The sequence below is a fragment of the Astatotilapia calliptera genome, chromosome 13 (genome assembly GCF_900246225.1).
Source record: "Astatotilapia calliptera chromosome 13, fAstCal1.2, whole genome shotgun sequence".
Taxonomy (NCBI): domain Eukaryota; kingdom Metazoa; phylum Chordata; class Actinopteri; order Cichliformes; family Cichlidae; genus Astatotilapia; species Astatotilapia calliptera.
In genome coordinates this window covers 8,747,486-8,770,937 of record NC_039314.1, presented here as the reverse complement: position 1 = coordinate 8,770,937, position 23,452 = coordinate 8,747,486, and the positions used below count along the sequence as shown (strand labels likewise).

Here is a 23,452-nt window from a genome sequence, read left to right as displayed (position 1 = left end):
AGTCCGAGTCAAGTCACAAGTCTGAAATTTTGAATTTCAAGTCCTTTCGAGTCTTTAAAAAAAAAACGAAAAAATAATGTTGCAGTTATGCTAAATGTAAATATTAGACCATGTAATTTTTAAATCTGTGCTTTTCTCAACACATGACGAAATAGTGAACGTAGAAAATATACACAAATTGTGAAATTGCACCTCTTTAAAATGCAGCTCAATTAAACCTAGCTCCAAGAATAATTTTCACCGACAGTTCTGAGATAAGCTGCATGTTATTCTTGGATGCGGTTGTAGGACCGGCTTTAAAATCGCATGACAAAAATATCATACACATTTAAAAAACTGCATCACCAACGTAGCCTGGACAACATTTGCTAGTTAGATGAAGTCAGCTATCTCATCGTAGCATATTTATATGCATATTTATAATTATACGCTTCTTGGAGTGAGCGCATACACTCATGAAAGTTTAGTAACTTCCAGTCACTGCAACAAGCCCAGGTACAGTTTACCGATGGATGGGTACAGGACCTTGAAATGCACCGTGTAGAACGAAAGACCATCGTACGTATCATAAGTTTACCAGTCTCACAAATCGTCGTCATAAATACACATTCGTTAACCGTTTATTAATATAACCTTTGAGCTCAATGGTAATTAATTAGCAGTGGAAATAATTTCTGGTACGCGTTACAGAAATGTAGCAGTGACAATAATATTGTATGCTGTAATCGTACTGGGCAATTGGTGATACAAAAAACTGTTTTATCCTGTGAATAAAAGTATATGTTTTTGTCAATGTGCCATAATAACAGAAGCGAAACACAATATTGTGTCAGGACAATTCACTATTTATGCACAATAAATAAAGGAGCATAGCGCGACAATTTCTGTTCAGCGCCAGACTTGCTTGTAACCTATATCACCAATTATGTTAAGAAAAATGACGCATTAACTACTACAGCAGACTGACCTTTGTGGAAATGCTTGGAGCAGACTAACCTGTGAGCTGGAGTGTTCTGGGACGTTATAATTGGTCTTTGAATGGCTGCAATCCAGGCCATCCGTCGCCTCTTTGTTACTTCGGAAACATGGCTCGAACAATTTCTCTTCCACGATGTAATCCAATAACAACCGATCTCTTTACCCGTCGGCTTCCCATGGCTGTCATGCGACCGGCTATTGCAGTTAATAATACAACAGCTTCTTGACATTTTTGTGTTTCTTTTTATCGCTGTGTAACTGATTTCAATTGAAAGCCTGCGTACGCTAGTACCTCTTGCCACGAGTTCCCAGAATCCTTTGCGATTTTACCCCTGAATGACGTCACATTTTCAATCTCTATATAATATGCATGTTAAATTTTATATTTGGGGTGAAATATCAAGTCTTTTCAAGTAAACCGGTTCAAGTCCAATTCAAGTCCCAGGTCATTGGTGTAAAAGTCCAAGTCAAGTCACAAGTCTTAGAACATTTTTTCAAGTCAAGTCTAAAGTCATAAAATTAATGACTCGAGTCTGACTCGAGTCCAAGTCATGTGACTCGAGTCCACACCTCTGCCTCTCACTTCTGCACTTCCTGGTACACGCCGTAACTAGTACACGAACTGCGCTTACTCCAGAGCGTGAAGTCGCTGGATTGGGACACAGCCTTTGTGAAGAAACTGTAAGTTTGCTTTTTTCCTTCTTTAACAGTTTGACTCTTTGCTTCTGTGATGTCTGGACCAGATGTTCAGCTCTTAGTTCAGGATAAACTTTGATCACTGTTGTGTTTGAAGACAAATCCACATGATTACAAATTATTGATTGATTTGAATCAAACAGTTTTATTTTATTCTCGTGTTTGATTGATTACTTCATAAACAAACGGTGCCTTTTTATTTCTTGGAACGAAAACATTGTCTCACTATTAAATCACATACATCAGTGTCCAACTGTTTTCTGTCAGGCCTTTCAAAATAAAATGACATAAACGTTAGTTGTAATGTATTTGATTGCAATCGGGTTATAAATCATTGTGTTCCTGTTTGATTTGCATCAAAGAATCAGCCAACAAACTGGAGTAATAGCCTCTGAAAATCTGAAAACAAAGACAAAGTTGCTCCACACTGATAGGCCCAGATGAGGCACATCCTCATTTTTCAGGTGTGAGTCAGACAGTCAGACAGTTGAAACCATATCAACAACAATCTTTATTTATAGAGCACATTTAAAAACCAGCGGTATACCAAAGTGCTTAACATAAGAGACAGAGAAGTAACACGAGTATTATAAGGCCTTAGCAAAGTATCAAATATACTCACAGGTCAATGCCACTAATACACAGGGGTAATATAAAATGCATATCAAATAAAAACATAATTAAAGCGAAAGCCATAAAAAAAAAATATATATATATATAAGGAAAAATAGAGTAAGTCTAAGAGTCAGGTGCGAGCATTAACAAGCAGGAAAGGCGAGATTAAACAAATAGGTTTTTAACCGAGATTTAAAAGATTGGATGGAATCGGATGCCCGGATCACAATCGGAAGGTTATTCCACAACTCTGGTGCAGCCAGGGCAAACGCCCGGTCACCTCTAGACTTCAGCCGAGATCTAGGCTGCACCGAGAGTAACTGAGTAGATGATCTTAATGCTCTGGCAGGAACATACGATTTAAGGAGTTCCTTAAGGTAGCTCGGTGCTGTGTTGTTGGTAATTTTTAAACGTAAGCAGCAGTATTTTAAATTGGATGCGGTATTTATGTCAAAACAACTTAGCTCTTATCATGTTCCTGAACCTCCTAAGCTGGCTCTCTGAGAGGGTGCTCAGGTTTTTTGAGAATTTGGAAAAATCCTCTCACTCCCTCTTCTCCCAGCTGGCTGGGTCACTTAAATACTCAGCACCAATCCATCTGTCAATCTCCTGCATCCTCCCCTCACTCGTAAACAAGACTTGAGATACTTAAATTCCTCCACTTGGGTAGTAACTCATTGGGTATTCCACCATTTTGGGTGCTGAATCTCATTTCCATTACAAATGAGAGGTGAAGGCCACCACCTGATGAAGCCAACAGAACCACACTAACTGTGAAAAGTAGAGATGACATTCTGAGACCACCCAAGCGGAAACCTTCTGCCACTTGGCTACACCTAGAAATTCTGTCTATAAAAATTAAGAAGAGAATCAGTGACATAGGGCAACACTGATGGAGTCAATCACCCACTGGGAAATAGTCTGACTTTTTGCCAGCAATGCGGCAAAAAGGCCACAAAACACATGTAGACTGGTTGGTGAAACTCACATGCACCTAAGTATCCTTGAGAGAATAAAGAGCTGGTCCAGTGACTGGGACGAAAACTCCGTCTTTCCTCCTGTATCCACAGTCAACTGATACTCTCTTGTTCTTTCAGATGAAAATGCCCTCTCGTTTTTTACAGATAAATGATGGCGACGTCTGTTCCATCACAACTCCTGGAAATGCTGGAGAATCTGGGAGAGGAAGAGCTGAAACGTTTCCACTTTTACCTGCAGAATGAACCTGTAGATCATTTCCCAACCATCAGAAAGAGTCGTTTGGAGAATGCAGACAGGATAAAAACGGTAGATGTGATGATACAGAGTTATTCAGATGATGCACTGAAGGTGGCAAGGTCGATGATTACGATGATAAATGGTAAGTGAAAAAAAGACATGAAAACAACAAAATAAACACAGGTTTATTTTAATAAGCATGTTGAGAGTCAGGTTGTGTCAGTTTATGTTTTTAAATTTCTCATGTTTCTCCTGAATTACATTAGAGGAAATGTCCTAAAGGTTTTTTTGTTTGTTTTTTGTTTAAGCCATGGAGGTTATTTCTAGTTTTATTTATTTTTCACCAATCCCAGTTACTCCCTTAATAAATAGCATGCCATTAATTTGTTAATTTTCCAGCCAAACTTTTAATACATTAAATAATAACATTTCTAAAAAGATTATCCTGTTATCCCTGTTTTACCTTCACCTCTCCAAAAACTGCATCAAGAAATTCACACTTTTGATTTCTGATATCTAAGAAATTCATCTTGCTTTTAATTTCATTTTCATAAACTGACTTTCTTAGAAAACATGCTATACCCAATGTTATGTTTTTACTTTGTCTAGTTTTTATTATTGAGCTTAAATAAAGTTATAAAACAGTTAGTTACTACTGCAGTTCTCTGTGCTGTACATAGTTAGCAATTCAATTGAAATACCTTTTTTAGGTGTTGCCCACTGACTCAATATTTTTCTTTCTATTTTCTTTTTAAATTTAAAAATTAAGGAAGGGTGCTGAATAGTGGTCTCGCTCAGGGCAACAAAGTAACCCAGAAACTGTAAGTAAAGTTCAAAAATCCATTTTCTCTGTCACTCAATAAACTTCTCAGATGCAGACGTGGACAAAATTGTTGGTACCCTTCAGTCAAAGAAAGAAAAAAAACTCATAATGGTCACAGAAATACCTTTAATCTGACAAAAGTAATAATAAATAAAAATTCTATAAATCTTAACCAATGAAAGTCAGACATTGCTTTTCAACCATGCTTCAACTGAATTATTTTAAAAAATAAATGCATGAAACAGGAGGGCATACAAATCTCGACAGGTACAACACCTGTAGGTGCTCACTTTCAGTTTCATTTGTTATAAAATATGAAAATCCGCGTAGGCTACGTGAAAACGAAACCTATACATACTCAAGGTAGCTCACTCAAAAGCAGTCACAGAGACAGGGAGGAAGAAGAAGACAAAATTTAATCTTGGGTGGTGAAGCGTTTTTGAGCCTTAACATGTGGAAAAAAAAAAAAAAGACTCAGCAGGGATGAACCTTTTCTGAGCAGACACGATATTTGTGCACCGCCAATTTAAGTTTGCCGATGCAAAGATTTTTCACTAGAAGTGACCAGAAAGGACAGTATGAGTAAATCAAATGAGTAAATCAGAGGGACAGGGCAAGGTTGAGATGGTTTGAACATGTACAGAGGAGGAGGATAGTGGATGTACAGTGGCTTGCAAAAGTATTCGCCCCCCTTGAACTTTTCCACATTTTGTCATATTACAGCCACAAACATGAATCAATTTTATTGGAATTCCACGTGAAAGGCCAACACAAAGTGGTGCACACGTGAGAAGTGGAACGAAAATCATACATGATTCCAAACATTTTTTACAAATAAATAACTGCAAATTGGAGTGTGCGTAATTATTCAGCCCCCTTTGGTCTGAGTGCAGTCAGTTGCTCATAGACATTGCCTGATGAGTGCTAATGACTAAATAGAGTGCACCTGTGTGTAATCTAATGTCAGTACAAATACAGCTGCTCTGTGACGGCCTCAGAGGTTGTCTAATAGAATAATAGGAGCAACAACACCATGAAGTCCAAAGAACACACCAGACAGGTCAGGGATAAAGTTATTGAGAAATTTAAAGCAAGCTTAGGCTACAAAAAGATTTACCAAGCCTTGAACGTCCCATGGAGTACTGTTCAGGTGATCATTCAGAAATGGAAGGAGTATGGCACAACTGTAAACCTACCAAGACAAGGCCGTCCACCTAAACTCACAGGCCGAACAAGGAGAGCGCTGATCAGAAATGCAGCCAAGAGGCCCATGGTGACTCTGGACAAGCTGCAAAGATCTACAGCTCAGGTGGGAAAGCCATTGTTAACAGAAAACCATAAGAAGTTCCGTTTGCAGTTTGCCACAAGCCATGTGGGGGACACAGCAAACATGTGGAAGAAGGTGCTCTGGTCAGATGAGACCAAAATGGAACCTTTTGCGCAAAATGCAAAACGCTATGTGTGGCGGAAAACTAACACTGCACATCGCTCTGAACACACCATCCCCACTGTCAAATATGGTGGTGGCAGCATCATGCTCTGGGGGTGCTTCTCTTCAGCAGGAACAGGGAAGCTGGTCAGAGTTGATGGGAAGATGGATGGAGCCAAATACAGGGCAATCTTGGAAGAAAACCTCTTGGAGTCTGAAAAAGACTTGAGACTGGGGTGGAGGTTCACCTTCCAGCAGGACAACGACCCTAAACATAAAGCCAGGGCAACAATGGAATGGTTTAAAACAAAATATATCCATGTGTTAGAATGGCCCAGTCAAAGTCCAGATCTAAATCCAATTGAGAATCCCTGGCAAGATCTGAAAACTGCTGTTCACAAACACTGTCCATCTAATCTGACTGAGCTGGAGCTGTTTTGCAAAGAAGAATGGGCAAGGATTTCAGTCTCTGGATGTGCAAAGCTCGTAGAGACAGACCCTAAAGGACTGGCAGCTGTGACTGCAGCAAAAGGTGGTTCTACAAAGTATTGACTCAGGGGGCTGAATAATTACGCACACCCCACTTTTCAGTTATTTGAAAATTTGAAAGTTATTTGTAAAAAATGTTTGGAATTATGATAAATTCGTTCCACTTCTACACCACTTTGTATTGATCTTTCACATGGAATTCCAATAAAACTGATTCATGTTTGTGGCTGTAATGTGACAAAAAGTTGGAAAGTTCAAGGGGGCCGAATACTTTTGCAAGCCACTGTACTGTACAACAGATGTTAAAGATCGAATTGACAGGCAGGAGGAAAACAGGAAGACCATAGAGAAGATTCATGGATGTAATGAGGGGCGACATACAGAGGGTTGGTGTGATAGAAGAAGATGTTTCTGACAGGGGAAGATGGAGGCAGCCGATCTACTGTAGTGAGGGCAGCCAAAAGAAAAAAAACATTTGTGCAATCGAGATTCAGTTTTTCACACAACTAGATATATTGCTTCCCAAAGGCTGAAACTTGCAGAAGAACACCTCTGGGACATTATGTTTCAGTCGATCTGTTACCACCAGGTTGCGCCTCAAACTGTCCAGGAGCTCAGAGATCTGGTGACCTAGTCCACATGTGAGAGGAGAGCCCGGAGGACACCAGCCGTTGTATCATTAGGAGCATGATGTTGTTCGTGCATAAGAGCATACAAACTACTGAGTTCCATTTTGAGTCGCTGCAGTGAAACTTCAGTAAGTTCACTGGCGTGCTGCATTATTTTTTCACTTAAATTTTCTGCATATCTATGAATTCAGCTCATCAAATGATGTGGCATCCTCTCGTTCTTAACACCTTGCCCAGCCCACATCAGTATAAATATGCAGCATGTTTTTTTCCTTTGAGACCTGGTGTATTTTCAAATTGTTCCTATACTTTATTTGAGCAGTATATAACAAAGCTCTCATGTCTTTACAGATTCAACCCGAGTCCAGTCACAGATGGTAAAGCCTACCCCAGTGGTGAGGGGAAGACCAAGAAGGAAGCAAAGCAAAATGCAGCAAAAAATGCTCTGGAAAGCGTGTCTAAGCTTGGTCATCGGGATTCAGTGGAATCTGTAAGATAATGTTCATTTTTGCTCGAGAGAAATGAAAACCCAACCTGGGGCAATTGTCTCTCTGATGCATTTCTTGTTTTCTTGACAGAGAAACAATGCAGCTTCAGTTCAGATGGTTCTTAGCTTTACAGAGACAGATTTCAAAGGCCTTGTTAACCACTATTGTCAGAAAACCAAACGTTCCCATTCATATGTTGAAGTGAAGAAAGATGGCCCGTCTCACGTTCCTCAGTGAGTATACGCCAAACTCTGTCCTTTCAGTTGAATCTTCAGACACCAACACCGGACTGATGTTCAACAATATTAAACTGTCAATGTAATGATCTAAAACATTCCCATTTTTTCACAACACAGTTTTTTCTACAAATTAATAATTGACGACAAGGAATATCCTGTGGGTGAAGGGAATAGCATCAAGGAAGCCCAACAGAAAGCAGCAGAGTTAGCCTGCTCTGCTCTTCAGGAACAGCCAGACTGGGACATCAAGGTATTTTCATATATTTCATCTTAATTAAATGCTTCCCTTTGGAGGAAATATGCATAAAATAAAGGATTTTGCTGTGTGTTTTAGGTGTCCATCAGGCCAACAGCATCGGAAGATGGTGCTCCACCTGAATCATTAGCCTCATCAGTTACACAGTAAGGCACTTACTGACACCAGCACTATATTATAACTATATAAAATGAGCATAGCATGCTAACAATGCCCCTCTTCTTCTCCCTAAGGGAGTCCATTGAGTCCTCATTGCAGGGCCTGACTATAGACCAGGTTTGTCATTTCTCATAATATTTAGTAAAAACTATGATACTGAAAGATTAAACGACATTTATAAAAGCCTACTAAATTTAAAAAAAAAAAAAAAAGCAATGCGACACTAGTGAGTATCATTAATCTTCTCTCATAAGTGGAAAGATGCGAAGTTGGTGTTATATTCAGAGTCAGGACTTTTCCACATTTAAAATCTATAAAATATCTTCACTTTATTCCCTAACAATGCTGTTGAAAATGAGAGCAATGAAAACAATACAAGGAACACATCAACCGAGTCAAGGTATGAAAAGCCTTTGGTGCAAGGCTTTAATATAAATGATGTACAATCATGTGCAAGACACTGCTTTTCACCTTCATGCCTAAACAACTTTGTATTTGCCTGCAGATTTTTATCAGACTTCAACTCTATAGAGCATCTCTTGCTGCAATACTAGGCCGGATTGTTAACTTTACTCCTGTTGTAGGTCTCATCATTGTTGCTGATGTGACCTACCACAGTTGTGTCATCTGCAAATTTGATGAATAGGTTGGATCTATGTGATGGTGTGCAGTCGTGCGTCAGCAGAGTGAAGAGAAGGGGGCTCACCACACATCCTTAAGGAACCCCAGTGTTCAGTGTTTTAGTGCTGGAAGTGTTGCTGCCGACCCGTACTGTCTGCTGTCTTCCTGTCAGGAAACCCAGCAGCCAGTTACACAGCGAGGTGGTGATGCCCAGCAGATCCAGTTTGTGAATGAATTTATGGGGAATGGTCGTGTTGAATGCTGAACTGAAGTCTATGAACAGCATTGTAATGTATGAGTCTTTAGTGTCCAGATGTGTGAGGGCTGAGTGAAGGGCAGATGAAATTGCATCATCGGTCGAGCGGTTTGACCGGTATGCGAACTGGTATGGATCCAGGTTGGGGGAAAGAGAGGTCTTGATTTGATGCATGAGTAACCTTTCAAAGCACTTCATAATGATGGAGGTGAGTGCGACAGGATGGTAGTCGTTAAAGACAACTTCTTTGGTACAGGAATGATGGTGGAGGCTTTGAGGCAACCACAACCTGGCTCAGTGATGTATTAAAGACATCTGTGAGATCCACAGCGCAGTCTCTCAGTGCTTGTCCAGGGATGTTACCAGGACCAGGGGCTTTGTGGGTATTGATCCCGAGAAGGGATCTCCTCATACTGTCTGGGGATAGTGTCACCACCCAGTTGTTGGAGGGGGGAGTCTTCTGTGCAGGGGCGGAGAGAGAGTCTTCTGCGCAGGGGTGTAGCTCTGTGCCTCAAAGTGAGCGAAGAATTGGTTTAGTTTTGCCTAACTAGAACATGTTTGAGAGAAATGAAAAACCAACCTGGGGCAATTGTCTCTCTGATGTATTTCTTGGTATCTTGACAGAGAAACAATGCAGCAGAAGCTTCAGTTCAGACGGTTCCTAGCTCTGAGGACACCAGCTTTACAGAGACAGATTTCAAAAGTCTTGTCAACCGCTATTGTCAGAAAACCAAACGTTCCCATTCATATGTTGAAGTGAAGAAAGATGGCCCGTCTCACGTTCCTCAGTGAGTATACGTCAAACTCTGTCATTTCAGTTGAATCTTCAGACACCAACACCGGACTGATGTTCAACAATATTAAACTGTCAATGTAATGATCTAAAACATTCCCATTTTTTCACAACACAGTTTTTTCTACAAATTAAAAATTGACGACAAGGAATATCCTGTGGGTGAAGGGAATAGCATCAAGGAAGCCCAACAGAAAGCAGCAGAGTTAGCCTGCTCTGCTCTTCAGGAACAGCCAGACTGGGACATCAAGGTATTTTCATATGTTTCATCTTAATTAAATGCTTCCCTTTGGGTGAAATATGCATAAAATAAAGGATTTTGCTGTGTGTTTTAGGTGTCCATCAGGCCAACAGCATCGGAAGATGGTGCTCCACCTGAATCATTAGCCTCATCAGTTACACAGTAAGGCACTTACTGACACCAGCACTATATTATAACTATATAAAATGAGCATAGCATGCTAACAATGCCCCTCTTCTTCTCCCTAAGGGAGTCCATTGAGTCCTCATTGCAGGGCCTGACTATAGACCAGGTTTGTCATTTCTCATAATATTTAGTAAAAACTATGATACTGAAAGATTAAACGACATTTATAAAAGCCTACTAAATTTTAAAAAAAAAAAAAGCAATGCAACACTAGTGAGTATCATTAATCTTCTCTCATAAGTGGAAAGATGCGAAGTTGGTGTTATATTCAGAGTCAGGACTTTTCCACATTTAAAATCTATAAAATATCTTCACTTTATTCCCTAACAATGCTGTTGAAAATGAGAGCAATGAAAACAATACAAGGAACACATCAACCGAGTCAAGGTATGAAAAGCCTTTGGTGCAAGGCTTTAATATAAATGATGTACAATCATGTGCAAGACACTGCTTTTCACCTTCATGCCTAAACAACTTTGTATTTGCCTGCAGATTTTTATCAGACTTCAACTCTATAGAGCATCTCTTGCTGCAATACTAGGCCGGATTGTTAACTTTACTCCTGTTGTAGGTCTCATCATTGTTGCTGATGTGACCTACCACAGTTGTGTCATCTGCAAATTTGATGAATAGGTTGGATCTATGTGATGGTGTGCAGTCGTGCGTCAGCAGAGTGAAGAGAAGGGGGCTCACCACACATCCTTAAGGAACCCCAGTGTTCAGTGTTTTAGTGCTGGAAGTGTTGCTGCCGACCCGTACTGTCTGCTGTCTTCCTGTCAGGAAACCCAGCAGCCAGTTACACAGCGAGGTGGTGATGCCCAGCAGATCCAGTTTGTGAATGAATTTATGGGGAATGGTCGTGTTGAATGCTGAACTGAAGTCTATGAACAGCATTGTAATGTATGAGTCTTTAGTGTCCAGATGTGTGAGGGCTGAGTGAAGGGCAGATGAAATTGCATCATCGGTCGAGCGGTTTGACCGGTATGCGAACTGGTATGGATCCAGGTTGGGGGGAAGAGAGGTCTTGATTTGATGCATGAGTAACCTTTCAAAGCACTTCATAATGATGGAGGTGAGTGCGACAGGATGGTAGTCGTTAAAGACAACTTCTTTGGTACAGGAATGATGGTGGAGGCTTTGAGGCAACCACAACCTGGCTCAGTGATGTACTAAAGATGTCTGTGAAGACATCTGTGAGATCCACAGCGCAGTCTCTCAGTGCTTGTCCAGAGATGTTACCAGGACCAGGGGCTTTGTGGGTATTGATCCCGAGAAGGGATCTCCTCATACTGTCTGGTGATAGTGTCACCACCCAGTTGTTGGAGGGGGGAGTCTTCTGTGCAGGGGCGGAGAGAGAGTCTTCTGCGCAGGGGTGTAGCTCTGTGCCTCAAAGTGAGCGAAGAATTGGTTTAGTTTTGCCTAACTAGAACATGTTTGAGAGAAATGAAAAACCAACCTGGGGCAATTGTCTCTCTGATGTATTTCTTGGTATCTTGACAGAGAAACAATGCAGCAGAAGCTTCAGATCAGACGGTTCCTAGCTCTGAGGACACCAGCTTTACAGAGACAGATTTCAAAAGTCTTGTCAACCGCTATTGTCAGAAAACCAAACGTTCCCATTCATATGTTGAAGTGAAGAAAGATGGCCCGTCTCACGTTCCTCAGTGAGTATACGTCAAACTCTGTCCTTTCAGTTGAATCTTCAGACACCAACACCGGACTGATGTTCAACAATATTAAACTGTCAATGTAATGATCTAAAACATTCCCATTTTTTCACAACACAGTTTTTTCTACAAATTAAAAATTGACGACAAGGAATATCCTGTGGGTGAAGGGAATAGCATCAAGGAAGCCCAACAGAAAGCAGCAGAGTTAGCCTGCTCTGCTCTTCAGGAACAGCCAGACTGGGACATCAAGGTATTTTCATATGTTTCATCTTAATTAAATGCTTCCCTTTGGGTGAAATATGCATAAAATAAAGGATTTTGCTGTGTGTTTTAGGTGTCCATCAGGCCAACAGCATCGGAAGATGGTGCTCCACCTGAATCCTTAGCCTCATCAGTTACACAGTAAGGCACTTACTGACACCAGCACTATATTATAACTATATAAAAATCCTTGCAGCACTGTGTACAGTGCAGGCTATGAAGTAATTGTATCATCTTTTTCTAGGAACAACAGTGAATCATCTTCACAAAACACCAGATTTGGCCTGACGTCAAAAGGCAGAGGTTCCTCGAAGAGTTTTCAGTGACTTTTACCAAAGAGGTAAATTACCATATTCATAACGTACTTAAATTTCGACAGGATGGTCATCAGCAGAGTAGTGCTAAAACTTAGATTAATTGGTTTACTCAGTTATAAAAGATCTTGTTTGATCGCTGAGTTGTCTGGACACAACATATGCATTTTTTAAAATATATTTATTATTTATCAGAGGTTTCACTGCACAAGACATTACACATACACTGTGTTTTTTCTTGTTTTTAAACAGAAGCAAATTATTAACTCATTGCTGTCTGAGAAACCAGAAGACCGACCTGATGCAAGTGCTGTAAAGGAAAAGCTTGAAGAGTGGACTCAGATATTCAGCACACAAAAAGCATCTCGCCAGGAAAATCAAACTGTCTGATAGTCACAAGAGAAAAGTTTCAAAAGTCACAGAAGCCTTTACAAATCTGTCTTGTTGCATCTGCTTAATGAAATGATTTGATGTACTGTGTAATATTATGTTGGGTAACTGTTAATGTGCAAAGTTAATATATGGAAGAGGTCACATCATGAATCCCGGCTATTTCAGGGAAGTTTGTATTGGATTTGGAAATGAAATGTGAAATCATGATTTTAAAATCTAACTATTCAAATCAGTTTCCCGGTGTAGGTCGTCACTTTGTAACTGTTGTTAACCTGCTGCTGTCCTGAGGAGGAGGAACTGTGATGCTACGTGTACTTCTGATGGATTCATGTTGAATGTCAGAGATAAAAAAGCACACTCCATGTGGCTCAATTTTAGAAACTTTCCTAAATGTTTTCAATCATTTTTAACCCATGAAATACAGTTTAACATTTTTTTTCTTCCATTTTTTTCTTTTGTTTATTTTAATCTGATTGATTGCAATATCAGTCAGCTACGTGTGACTTGGAACAGCAGGAGAAAGGTCATTAATACTGTACTAGAGGGTTGAAATAATAAAAAGGGTGTATAAGAAACTGAACTAGTAAATGTCTCTCATTTAACTCTGATTGTTCTTGCAGAAGCACTTGGTATATAATAATTAGTGTTGGGCAAGTTACTTTGAAAAAGCACTTAATTATAGTTTCTAGTTCTTTTAAAAAGTAACCGAGTTAGTAACTGAGTTACAATATTCTAAAAGTAATTAATTACTTGAAAAGTAACTATTGCGTTACTTTAAAAAACGTTTAACCCTCTGGGGCCCAGGGTATAATTGGCCATTTTTAACTACTTTTGATTTTCCCTCCACATTTTACCTTTAAAAACTATTTACTTTGCCTTGTTTGGTATCATCCTTTCAGCACAACCTAACATGTCTGAATTTACGGTTATGTTTTCATTTTGACATACTGTATTAACTCAATTGATCTAAAATCAGACAAAAACATAAAATCAGAGTAGAAAAAGTTATATTTTTTACTGTAACAACCACAAACATGTTTAATGAATCATATTTCATAACTTTAAATGCAAATATAAATTGTCAATTTTAAAATCCTATGCACAAGTTTTGCAAACAACAAAGTTATTTGCATCCATTTAACTTTTACCTTGACTTTTTAAATAATCATTTCAAACTATTTACAGAACAATCCGCTGTTCTGCATTCAATAAGATGCCACACAAATTATTTGTGCCACTCCAAAAAAGTACTTTCTGTCCACTATAAAGGAGAAAATCACAGCCTGATACCTGCAGGTCTGACAACAGCAGGTGTATCACTCCTGTTTCTACCAGGAGACAGCAGTGATAATAATTACCAAAGATTTTCGTTTTTGGTATTTAAATAATGAGCAGAGTGGCAGCAAGAATAAACTCAGTCATGCATTTTTGATAACTGGCAATGAGTCACATAACTGCAGAGGAATTTTGACCCATTCTTCAATGCAGTGTTATTTTAATTCAGACACATTGGAGGGTTTTCGACTATGAACGGCCTGTTTAAGATTGTACCACAGCATCTCAGTCGGATTTAAGTCTGGACTTTGACTGGACCACTCCAAAACTTACCTTTTGTTATTTTATGACCATTCAGAGGTGGACTTGCTGGTGTGCTTTGGATGACTGTCCCATTGCACAATCCAAATGTGCTTGAGCTTTGGGGCACGAAATGATGGCCAGACATTGTCCTTTAGGATTTACTGATTGTGATGGCCAATCCATGGTCACACTCTAAAAGTCGGTAACTCTTATGTATTCTTTATTTTTTCATTTAAAATAACACACTTAAGTTTGCACTAAGATTATTGATTGGTTTAAATACCTTGGTTCTATTTGTAAGCGCGCACATTTATTTTACTTATGTATTCATAACATTCCATTACTTTTGTTTTATTTGTGACTGATCTATTTCTTTTACCTGTTTCTTACCTGCCATCATTCCTGGGAGCTGCCAGAAAAAAAGATTGTGGCCAGGGTTTAAAGCAGTTATATACAAAGAGGGGATGGTTGGACCACACCACCACTTCCTGCTGAAGGGGGAAGAATGTGTATTTTCTTTCATTTAAAAAAAAAAAGCTTTTGTATTTAACTAAATATTTGAGTTTAGGTTTAGTGGTTTTGATTTTCTTCTTTGGTGTTTAGTTTATTAACAGACTGGACTGTGCTCCATTGTTTTTGTTGTTTTCGATTGGTTTTTGTTTAGTTGTGTGTTGTGTCCAGTGTTGGGTAAGTTACTTTAAAATAGTAACTTAGTTACATTACTAGTTACTTCTCTCAAAAGTAACTCAGTTACTTCAAGTTACTCGTTACTTTCAAAGTAACTAGTTACTAGGGAAAGTAACTTTGGTTTTACTCAGAATTCTCTTGTTAATGTGTTGCTTCCATAACTTTGCCAGTCTTCTAGCTTGCTTACTTGCCACAAGTGCACTGTGCCACCTACCAATAGAAAGGAAAAGATAATGTGCATATTTCCACGAGAGAAATCCCACGCCTGGACCATCATTGACTGCTGCCATGATTCTAGCCTACGTCACAGCGTCATGTGCGCCTTTTACATCCAACACAGAAACTGCAGTCGTGGTGCTTTCGATTGTACTCAGAACTCGGAAATTCTGCCTTCTGAATAGGAAGATGTTGGTAACACCAGACTGCAGATGAGCTGCATACAGAGCTGCACTGGGACAGAAAATTGGCCCGGACATTTTGACTAGAGACCGGCCCACCATTATAGGAAAAATCATAAAGCCTTTGAATGAAAATAAACGCTGTTGTGACAGTGATGTACACTGTTTTGATGGTATATATGCATCAATCTATCAATCGTTTTGTTGTAAGATTCAGATAATTATTTTTTAAAAGCTAGATATTTTAAATGAGAATAACATAGAAATGTATTTCTTTGTGCCCACCTCTCCCTGTTAATGCCCTACCTGGCCCCCCTGGCAAAACTTTGCTAGATCCGCCCCTGCACAGTTACCAGCTGTCAGCTACCTAAAAAAGGATCCTGGTGTTATTTGTCTCTCAGAAACAGTTCATAACTTCCCTTCAACTCATTCATGTCACCTAAAGGGTAAACCTGTTTCTCCATCACCTGTTCAGCTCTGATGATTCAGTAAGGACATCTCCTGGTTTCATCTTCATGTTTCCCTCTCACCAGATAAACAAACCGATATCATGACCAGCAGCTTTTTTGCAGCTGTGGCTCCAGCAAACATCAGCTGATACTAGAAATTAATATTAAATTCTAACAACAGCTGATCAAGCTTAAACGTGCTGCTGTTGTTTAGCGCGACATCTGCTGGTTTCCTCTTTCGGCGCAAAGTGAGCGATAAACAAACAAGAGAGCCAATCAGCTGATCATTGATCAGTTTTCATGATTGAAATAGAAACAGGAGAGGGAGGGGGGAGAATGAGAGGAGAAGAGGCAGCTGTGCAGCAAAGACACAGAATAACTCCAGCTTTGTGCCTTTTTCATTGTAGCTGAATTACGGGACAAACTGTTCCTTTTCACCTCAATAAGAAACGCGTAATATTTTCTCTGAATACCAGACGGGACGGTTGGCAACTCTAACAACTTATGAACAAAATAAAGTTCAACAACATTAACTTCATAGCACCCACCCAGCTGTATAGAAACTCCGTCATGCTAGCTAGCACGCAGTACGGAAAAAGTCAGAATAACGAAAATACACTCCCTAGCAGATCATTACATGGAGAAACCTTTGGAATGCAAGCATGCTGATCCACACAGGTATGCACACAGGTGTACACATGGGTATTCACAGACGCGGACTACAGCTTTCTTAGCTGCTGCCTCAAAGCACACTGTGTGCTGTCTACCTTGCGTGCTGCACAATATCGTTTATTATTTAGTAACTATTGATATCTACTGCTAGCTAGTTTATTGTGATGGTGGGTTTTTTTTCTTATTATGTTGCTCTTTGTTGTTTGCTGTCTCCTCTGTTTTTTTTTCTCCATACAGGTGACCCAGGAGTTTTGTTTTTTTTGTTTGTTTGTTTTTTTCTCTCTTCCCCCCCTTCTCACCGTCTCTTCTCCCCTTTGGTTTTCTTTCTTTCTCTCCCCCTCTTTCTTTCATTCTTTCTCCCTGTCCTATCCCACAGTCATGTCTGTCCCGTTTGTAGCAACTGAAAATAAAATAAATTCATAATTATAATAAAGGTCAATCAAATGGACCAATATGGCAAGGCCATGATGATCCACTTGGTAAAATAAATCCGCTTGGCATCTTTCTTGGCCTCAAGACAACAATTCTGATGGCTATAGATCCAAACGGGACAAAAAAAAAAAAAAGAATAACGAAAATAAACTCCACCTAAACTTGGTTTATATCTGACCCAGAGAGACTGGAGGTCATAACTTCTTACCTGAAGTTCAGTTCTCTTTTCCTTCTGCGTCCCCTTTCTCCAGCCCGAGAACGTGTTGCTTTCTCTCATCCACCTGCTGGCCTCCACCACTTGCTAATGTTACTGAATCTGTGGAAGCTCCGCGATAGCCACCACACGAAGTAACGAGTAACGACCCTATCTAAATCCCAGTAACGACTAACGCGTTCCTGATTTTGGCATAATAACTAGTTACCGTGCTCGTTACCACAATAATAACGTAGTTACTGTAACGCGTTACTTAATAACGCGTTAGTCCCAACACTGGTTGTGTCATAGTGGTCTGATCAGCCATTACCCTTGTATTTCATTTCTTGTTTTATGTCCGTATGTTTGTTTGGGCAGTCGTTGAGTTTAACTTCACAGTTCTTTGCCTGAGTTTAGTTTTGTTTCTTTGACCTCTTTTATGAGCTCAACATCTATTGTTTGTTAATATAATATTTCTGGTTAAATAAATGAAAACCCTCTTTTTCTTAGAATTCCGGTGACGACTCCTGCTTTTTCAACTCGGTCCATCGCACTGATATAGAGCAGAATTCACAAGTCATCCTGGAGCAGCAAAGCAGCCAGACCATCACACAACCACCACAATGTTTGACTAATGTTAAATTTGTTTGATCTTAAATATTTAGTTGTGACAAATATTCAAAACACGAGAAGTCAGGAAAAGGGCAGATACTTTTTAAAGCACTTTATATTTACTCTGGTCAGCAGACAGTAATGAGAGAAACCTTAAAGCCACTTATGGAATATCCTTTCCTTTACCACCCTGATAGCATGATGGCATCACAAACCTATCAATAAAACAGGAAAACTACTGCAGGAATTTCATTTAGCAAGCAGAAGCAAATAAGTAGGTTAATGCCATTCAAACCTGGCCTGCAGTCATTAAGATGAGCTCACAGAAACACCAAAGACCAAAACATAGTGTAATGTTCTTGGTTAGACTAGTAGAAGTGATCAGGAAGGAAGGACATGGATACATGTTTCATTTTAAACAGAAGAGCATAACAGTAACCAACTTTTTCCTTACTCATCAGGGATCATTTAAGGATTTGTACTGAGCTCTCTGCTGAGATCTTTCATGATGTTCATGATGCAGTTTTTCCAGTATTGGTGGAATGATGACTTTTTGTCCCCAAAGAATAAATCTTTTTTCTGCTGACAGCTGTTGTCTGCGTACAAAATAAGGCTTAAGTGCTTTATCTTGCCCACCGCCGTAGGGTGATGCATCACAAACTAACTTCAATGGCAGATTTGTGCTGTAATGCACCAACACTTTGTTTTGCAGCAGTAGACTTTTTGCATCTTTAAATGCCTTTGCACATTCCATGGTCCAAAACCATTTAGCATCTTTTTCTCAACAGGTTATGCAAAGGCTGAAGAATCTTGGGTGGATTTTCCAGAAATTCACTGGAGTAATTTAGAAGACCCAAGAAAGACTTCAGTTCAGTGACATTTGTTGATTCTGGTGCACCAGAACTGCTACTTTTTCCTCTAAAGGATGCAGTCCATCTTTCTCAATATGATCTCCCAGGTACTCCACACTGCTCTGAAGAAGATAGCACTTGGAAGGCTTCACTCTGATGCCATGCTTCTCCAGATGTGTGAATACTTCCTCCAACCTTAAATTGTTTCCTTTCAGATGAAGCAGTGATGAGAATGTCATCCAAAAAGCAGGTCACATGATCCATCCCTTGAAGGATTTGGTCCGTCACAGACTGGAAAAGAGCAGGAGCACCGGAAACACCATAGCTGAGGTGACTGTACTTATAGACACAGTTGTGTGTGTTGATGACCAGATACTTCTCTGACTCTTCATCTAATTGTAGCTGCTGATAGGCACGAAAAAGGTCAGGTTTAATGAAAGATCTTCCTCCAGCTAAAGTAGCAAACAAATCTTCAGTATTAGGAAGTGGATATCTCTCCTCTTCAATACACTGGTTGACACTGACTTTGTTTTAGCCAACTGACTGATTTTACAGGAAAATGAGTGACATGCGTCTGATAATACTTGTCTGATAACACCGACACAGCTGCACCAGCAACATGGTGGTGTTCTTGTTTCCCAGTGCAACATTCACTGTGTATCCGTATTCACTGGAGGTGATGGAGTAGACTGAATATACTCCAAAAAGCTCAGCTTCATCATTCCTACTTAAGCATTCATCCTGTGTTTCAACATACTGAGTTTGCTGATTTTTTTTAATTTCAACAAGCACGTGCAATGTGTCCTATTTTTGCACAAACATGACACTTTTCCCTTTTAAATTTGCACTCATGTGCTGAATGTTTTCCCCCACATCGATAGCATGGTTGCTTTGATCCTGTGTATTTTTTAGGTCCCTTCAAGATGATTATTTTGTTATTACCCTCTTGTCTGTTCTGTCCTTTCCATGCTTTGTTGGAAAAATTTGGAGCATTTGTCAAGGCATTTGCATAGTGATGTTCATGGTGTCCTGAGAACTCTATCGTATTCTTCGAAGCAAGTTCATTTTATTCGTCAACACGACCCACATGCATTGCCATGTTAGCTCCTCAATGCTACTGCTAAAATCTATTTAGTTGCAGAAGAATACATCTTTTTTTCTTACGTTTGAACACAGTCCCTCTACAGCAGAGGTCTCAAACTCTGGTGGCAGTGGCGTGTCTAGAAAAGTTTTCTTGGGGGGGCCAGGTAGGGGCACAGATTTGGAGAGGGGTGGCAGATGTAATTGGCAGATAATGTTTAAAAAAAATTCTACCAACCGTTAACCATAATTCAATAATCCTGTAAACTTAATAACTGAATGCACTTTTAACTCTTATTAGAATGAGATTTTAACCACTACAGTGCAAAGTTTTTAGATACTGCGTTGATAAAGTACAAGAGATTTAATCAGTGCTTTGTCAGTGTTTACTCAGCATTCAAGGACAGCAATATTTGCATAGTATTTTTACTGACATATAGTGCACATATGTTTTGGGCAAAAACATTTTTTAATATTAAAATATGAACATTTGTAACAAACAATTGACAAATTAGCCAATTCCAATGTAAAACTTTATCTGCCTGTTAAAAAAAGAAGATAATCTTCTCACAAACTGGTGTTTGATTTTGAAACAGGAAAAAAGTGGAGAAACAACTGAAAAGACTAACATTTGAATAAAACCTGAAAGCAAGTAAATACTTTCTATGCTGGCTTATGGTCAACTTTGGTAATATTGATAAAGAACAACACTGGCTGATGATGAAATACAGTCAGCTGGCATGGTGACACTGCCAGTATTAACCTGCAGGGCTGGACTGGGACAGAAAATCGGGCATTTTGACTAGAGACCGGCCCACCAGGTATAGGGCTTTGGAGCGTGATGTCACGGGGGTGGGCGTGGAAAGGATTTTGGCCCGATCCGCCATTTTGGGGGTCTAAGTGTGGTCGGCTGCAATGTTCGATCGCACAACCGGCACGGGAATAAGCTTGAAAAGGGTTTATCTTTTAATTCTTTCCCAACCTGGAAGCAACATGAGCAGCTCGTGTATCGATGTTACCAAACGAAGGCGTCCAGCCTGGATAGCAGCTGTGAGACGAGCTGACGTGCAGCTCTCTTCCATCTCCAAATATCTGTTGGTGCTCCAGACATTTTCATTCCGGTAAGTTCTCAATATGTTCATATCTCTCTTTATAGCCTATTAGTTTTATTTTTGATGCGCTCTGAGGTCATAGCAAATTAGAACAAACAGCCTACTGAGTGCAGAACTACCTTCTATTTAAAGAGTTGCTAATTATTTGGCATTATTGCAGCAAACCAGCCGATGAAATGGATGAAACATCGTGACTGGTTTCCAGCGCTACACGAATTAGAATTAGAATTAGAATTCAACTTTATTGTCATTGCACATGCACAGGTACAGGGCAACGAAATGCAGTTTGCATCCATCCAGAAGTGCTTTAGTGATATAGATATATTACAATATATATTAGCAATAATATAGATATGTGAGTATATTACAGAAATGGGTCTATTATGGTATGTTATAATGTACACGGTATGAAGTATGTTGTGAATATTCTATAACTATAAGTATGTACAGGCTGTAGTGAGTACAAGCTATGTACAGGATATGAACAGGATATAAATATGAAAAACTATACAGAATATGAAATAAATAACTTTACAGAATCTGGGATATACAGCTATACAGAAATGGGAACTATGCAAGTTGTAAACAGTTGTAGGATTAAAGATTATCGAATGTACAGAATGATTATTTACACAGAGCTATACAGTAGTGCAGTTAAGATAAGTGAGGGTGTAGATAGTTTCTACAGAGGCTATATAAAGTGCTAGTGGTTGTGAGTGGTGGTTCAGTCCATGTTATTATTGTGTTTGAGGGTACAGTTGTCCATTGTGTGTGTGTATGTTCAGTCCATGAGTTTAACGTGGGTCAGATGTCAGGAGGCAGAGTTCAGGAGTCTGACAGCTGTGGGGAAGAAGCTGTTCCGGTACCTGGTGGTCTTAGTCCGGAGGCTCCTGTGGCGCCTCCCAGAGGGCAGGAGGGTGAAGAGTCCATGTGATGGGTGACTGGGGTCTTTGATGATTTTCCCAGCCCTTTTCAGACACCGCTTCCTGTAGATGTCTTTTATGGCAGGAAGTGGTGCTCCGGCGATGCGCTGGGCAGTTTTCACGACCCTCTGCAACGCCTTCCGGTCCGAGGCAGAGCAGTTCCCGTACCAGACTGTTATACAGTTGGTCAGGATGCTCTCGATGGTGCAGCGATAGAAGTTCACCAGGATGTCTGAGGACAGGTGGTTCTTCCTCAGAGTCTCAAGAAGAAGAGGCGCTGGTGAGCCTTCTTGACCAGCTTGGAGCAGTTGGTCGTCCAGGTGAGATCCTCGGAGATGTGGACTCCCAGGAACTTGAAGCTGCTCACACGCTCCACAGCCGTCCCCTTAATGTGGATGGGTGGATGTGGGTCAGCATTCCTCCTGTAGTCCACGATGAGCTCCTTGGTCTTCTCGGTGTTAAGCAGCAGGTTGTTTCTGTCGCACCACTCAGCCAGACGATCCACCTCCTCCCTGTAGGCGGCCTCATCGTTGTCACTGATGAGGCCAATCACCGTGGTGTCATCTGCAAACTTAATGATGGTGTTGGAACCATCAGCAGGTCTGCAGTCGTGGGTGAAGAGGGAGTAGAGGAAAGGGCTCATCACACAGCCTTGTGGTACACTGGTGTTCATTGTGATGGTAGATGAGCAGCGGTTATCCAGCCGGACATGTTGGGGGCGGTTGGTCAGGAAGTCCAGTAACCATTTGCAGATGAGGGAACTGATACCCAGGTCTGTCAGTTTCCTGATGAGTTGTGAGGGGTGGATTGTATTGAATGCTGAACTGAAGTCTATAAACAGCATTCTGGCGTAGGTGTTGTTGTTGTCCAGGTGTGAGAGGACAGAGTGCATTGCGATGGAGACTGCATCCTCTGTGCTCCTGTTCCGGCGGTATGCGAATTGGTGGGGGTCCAGGGTGGGGGGGAGACAGGATTTGAAGTGTGCTAGGACCAGTCGCTCTAAGCACTTAGTGATGATGGGGGTGAGTGCTACTGGGCGGTAATCATTGAGGCAAGATGGGTTGGAGTTTTTGGGTATCGGGACGATGGAGGTGGATTTGAAGCAGGCCGGTACCACAGCGTGGGCCAAGGACAGATTGAATATGTCTGTGAGCACTCCTGCAAGCTCCCCAGAACACGCTCTGAGAACACGCCCGGGGATGCCATCAGGGCCTGCAGCCTTGTGGACACGAGGGACCTGCTTCAAATATACCACCATGCCAATCAGATTACTTCTTCCATGTGAGGGTGAAGAGGTGACCCTTCTGGATAAGATGGTGAAGGTTTGCTGCGTTTGGTGAACAGTGTCATAATAAAACCAGGGAAAATGAAACCTGCTCCTGTTAAATATTCTTAAGTCTTTTGCTGTATAAATAGCAGTATTTTTTCAAAAGATACAGTAAATAAAGTAATGTTAGTAGTGGGTGATATTATGTAAACACTCATGATTTTGTGTGAACATTTTGTCATTTGTAAACTATCAATGACATGGATTCTACATTGTACCTGATGTGATGTTCTATAAAGTGGTTTCAATAAAAAAAAAAAAAAGAGGCAAAAATTAGTTTGTTTCTTTATTCAACATTTGAACAGTGGGACTCAGTCAGTACATATTCAGTAAATGCAAATTATTTACACAGCAGTGCACTACAGGCATAAATCTAGACCCCTA

The 23,452-nt window shown here is 40.3% G+C and overlaps 1 protein-coding gene across 1 annotated transcript; it reads left to right on the top strand.

The window, feature by feature from the left end:
• Window positions 1-1,580: 1,580 nt before the first annotated feature.
• Window positions 1,581-13,131, top strand: LOC113034717 (uncharacterized). Its single transcript, XM_026189624.1, has 17 exons — window positions 1,581-1,659; window positions 3,414-3,649; window positions 4,277-4,328; window positions 7,229-7,367; window positions 7,456-7,598; window positions 7,722-7,854; window positions 7,939-8,006; window positions 8,094-8,136; window positions 9,521-9,684; window positions 9,808-9,940; window positions 10,025-10,092; window positions 10,180-10,222; window positions 11,617-11,780; window positions 11,904-12,036; window positions 12,121-12,188; window positions 12,292-12,387; window positions 12,614-13,131. The coding sequence occupies exons 2-16, from the start codon at window positions 3,418-3,420 to the stop codon at window positions 12,371-12,373; spliced, it is 1,665 nt and encodes a 554-aa protein (XP_026045409.1). The 5' UTR covers window positions 1,581-1,659; window positions 3,414-3,417; the 3' UTR covers window positions 12,374-12,387; window positions 12,614-13,131.
• The last annotated feature ends 10,321 nt before the right edge of the window (window positions 13,132-23,452 follow it).

Bases quoted from the DNA above. Each gene is read 5' to 3' on its own strand.
- LOC113034717 (XM_026189624.1), top strand. From the start codon at position 3,418: ATGATGGCGACGTCTGTTCCATCACAACTCCTGGAAATGCTGGAGAAT. The intron at 7,368-7,455 runs GTAAGATAATGT...TTTTCTTGACAG, and splicing joins ATCGGGATTCAGTGGAATCT to AGAAACAATGCAGCTTCAGT. The intron at 11,781-11,903 runs GTGAGTATACGT...TTCACAACACAG, and splicing joins GGCCCGTCTCACGTTCCTCA to TTTTTTCTACAAATTAAAAA.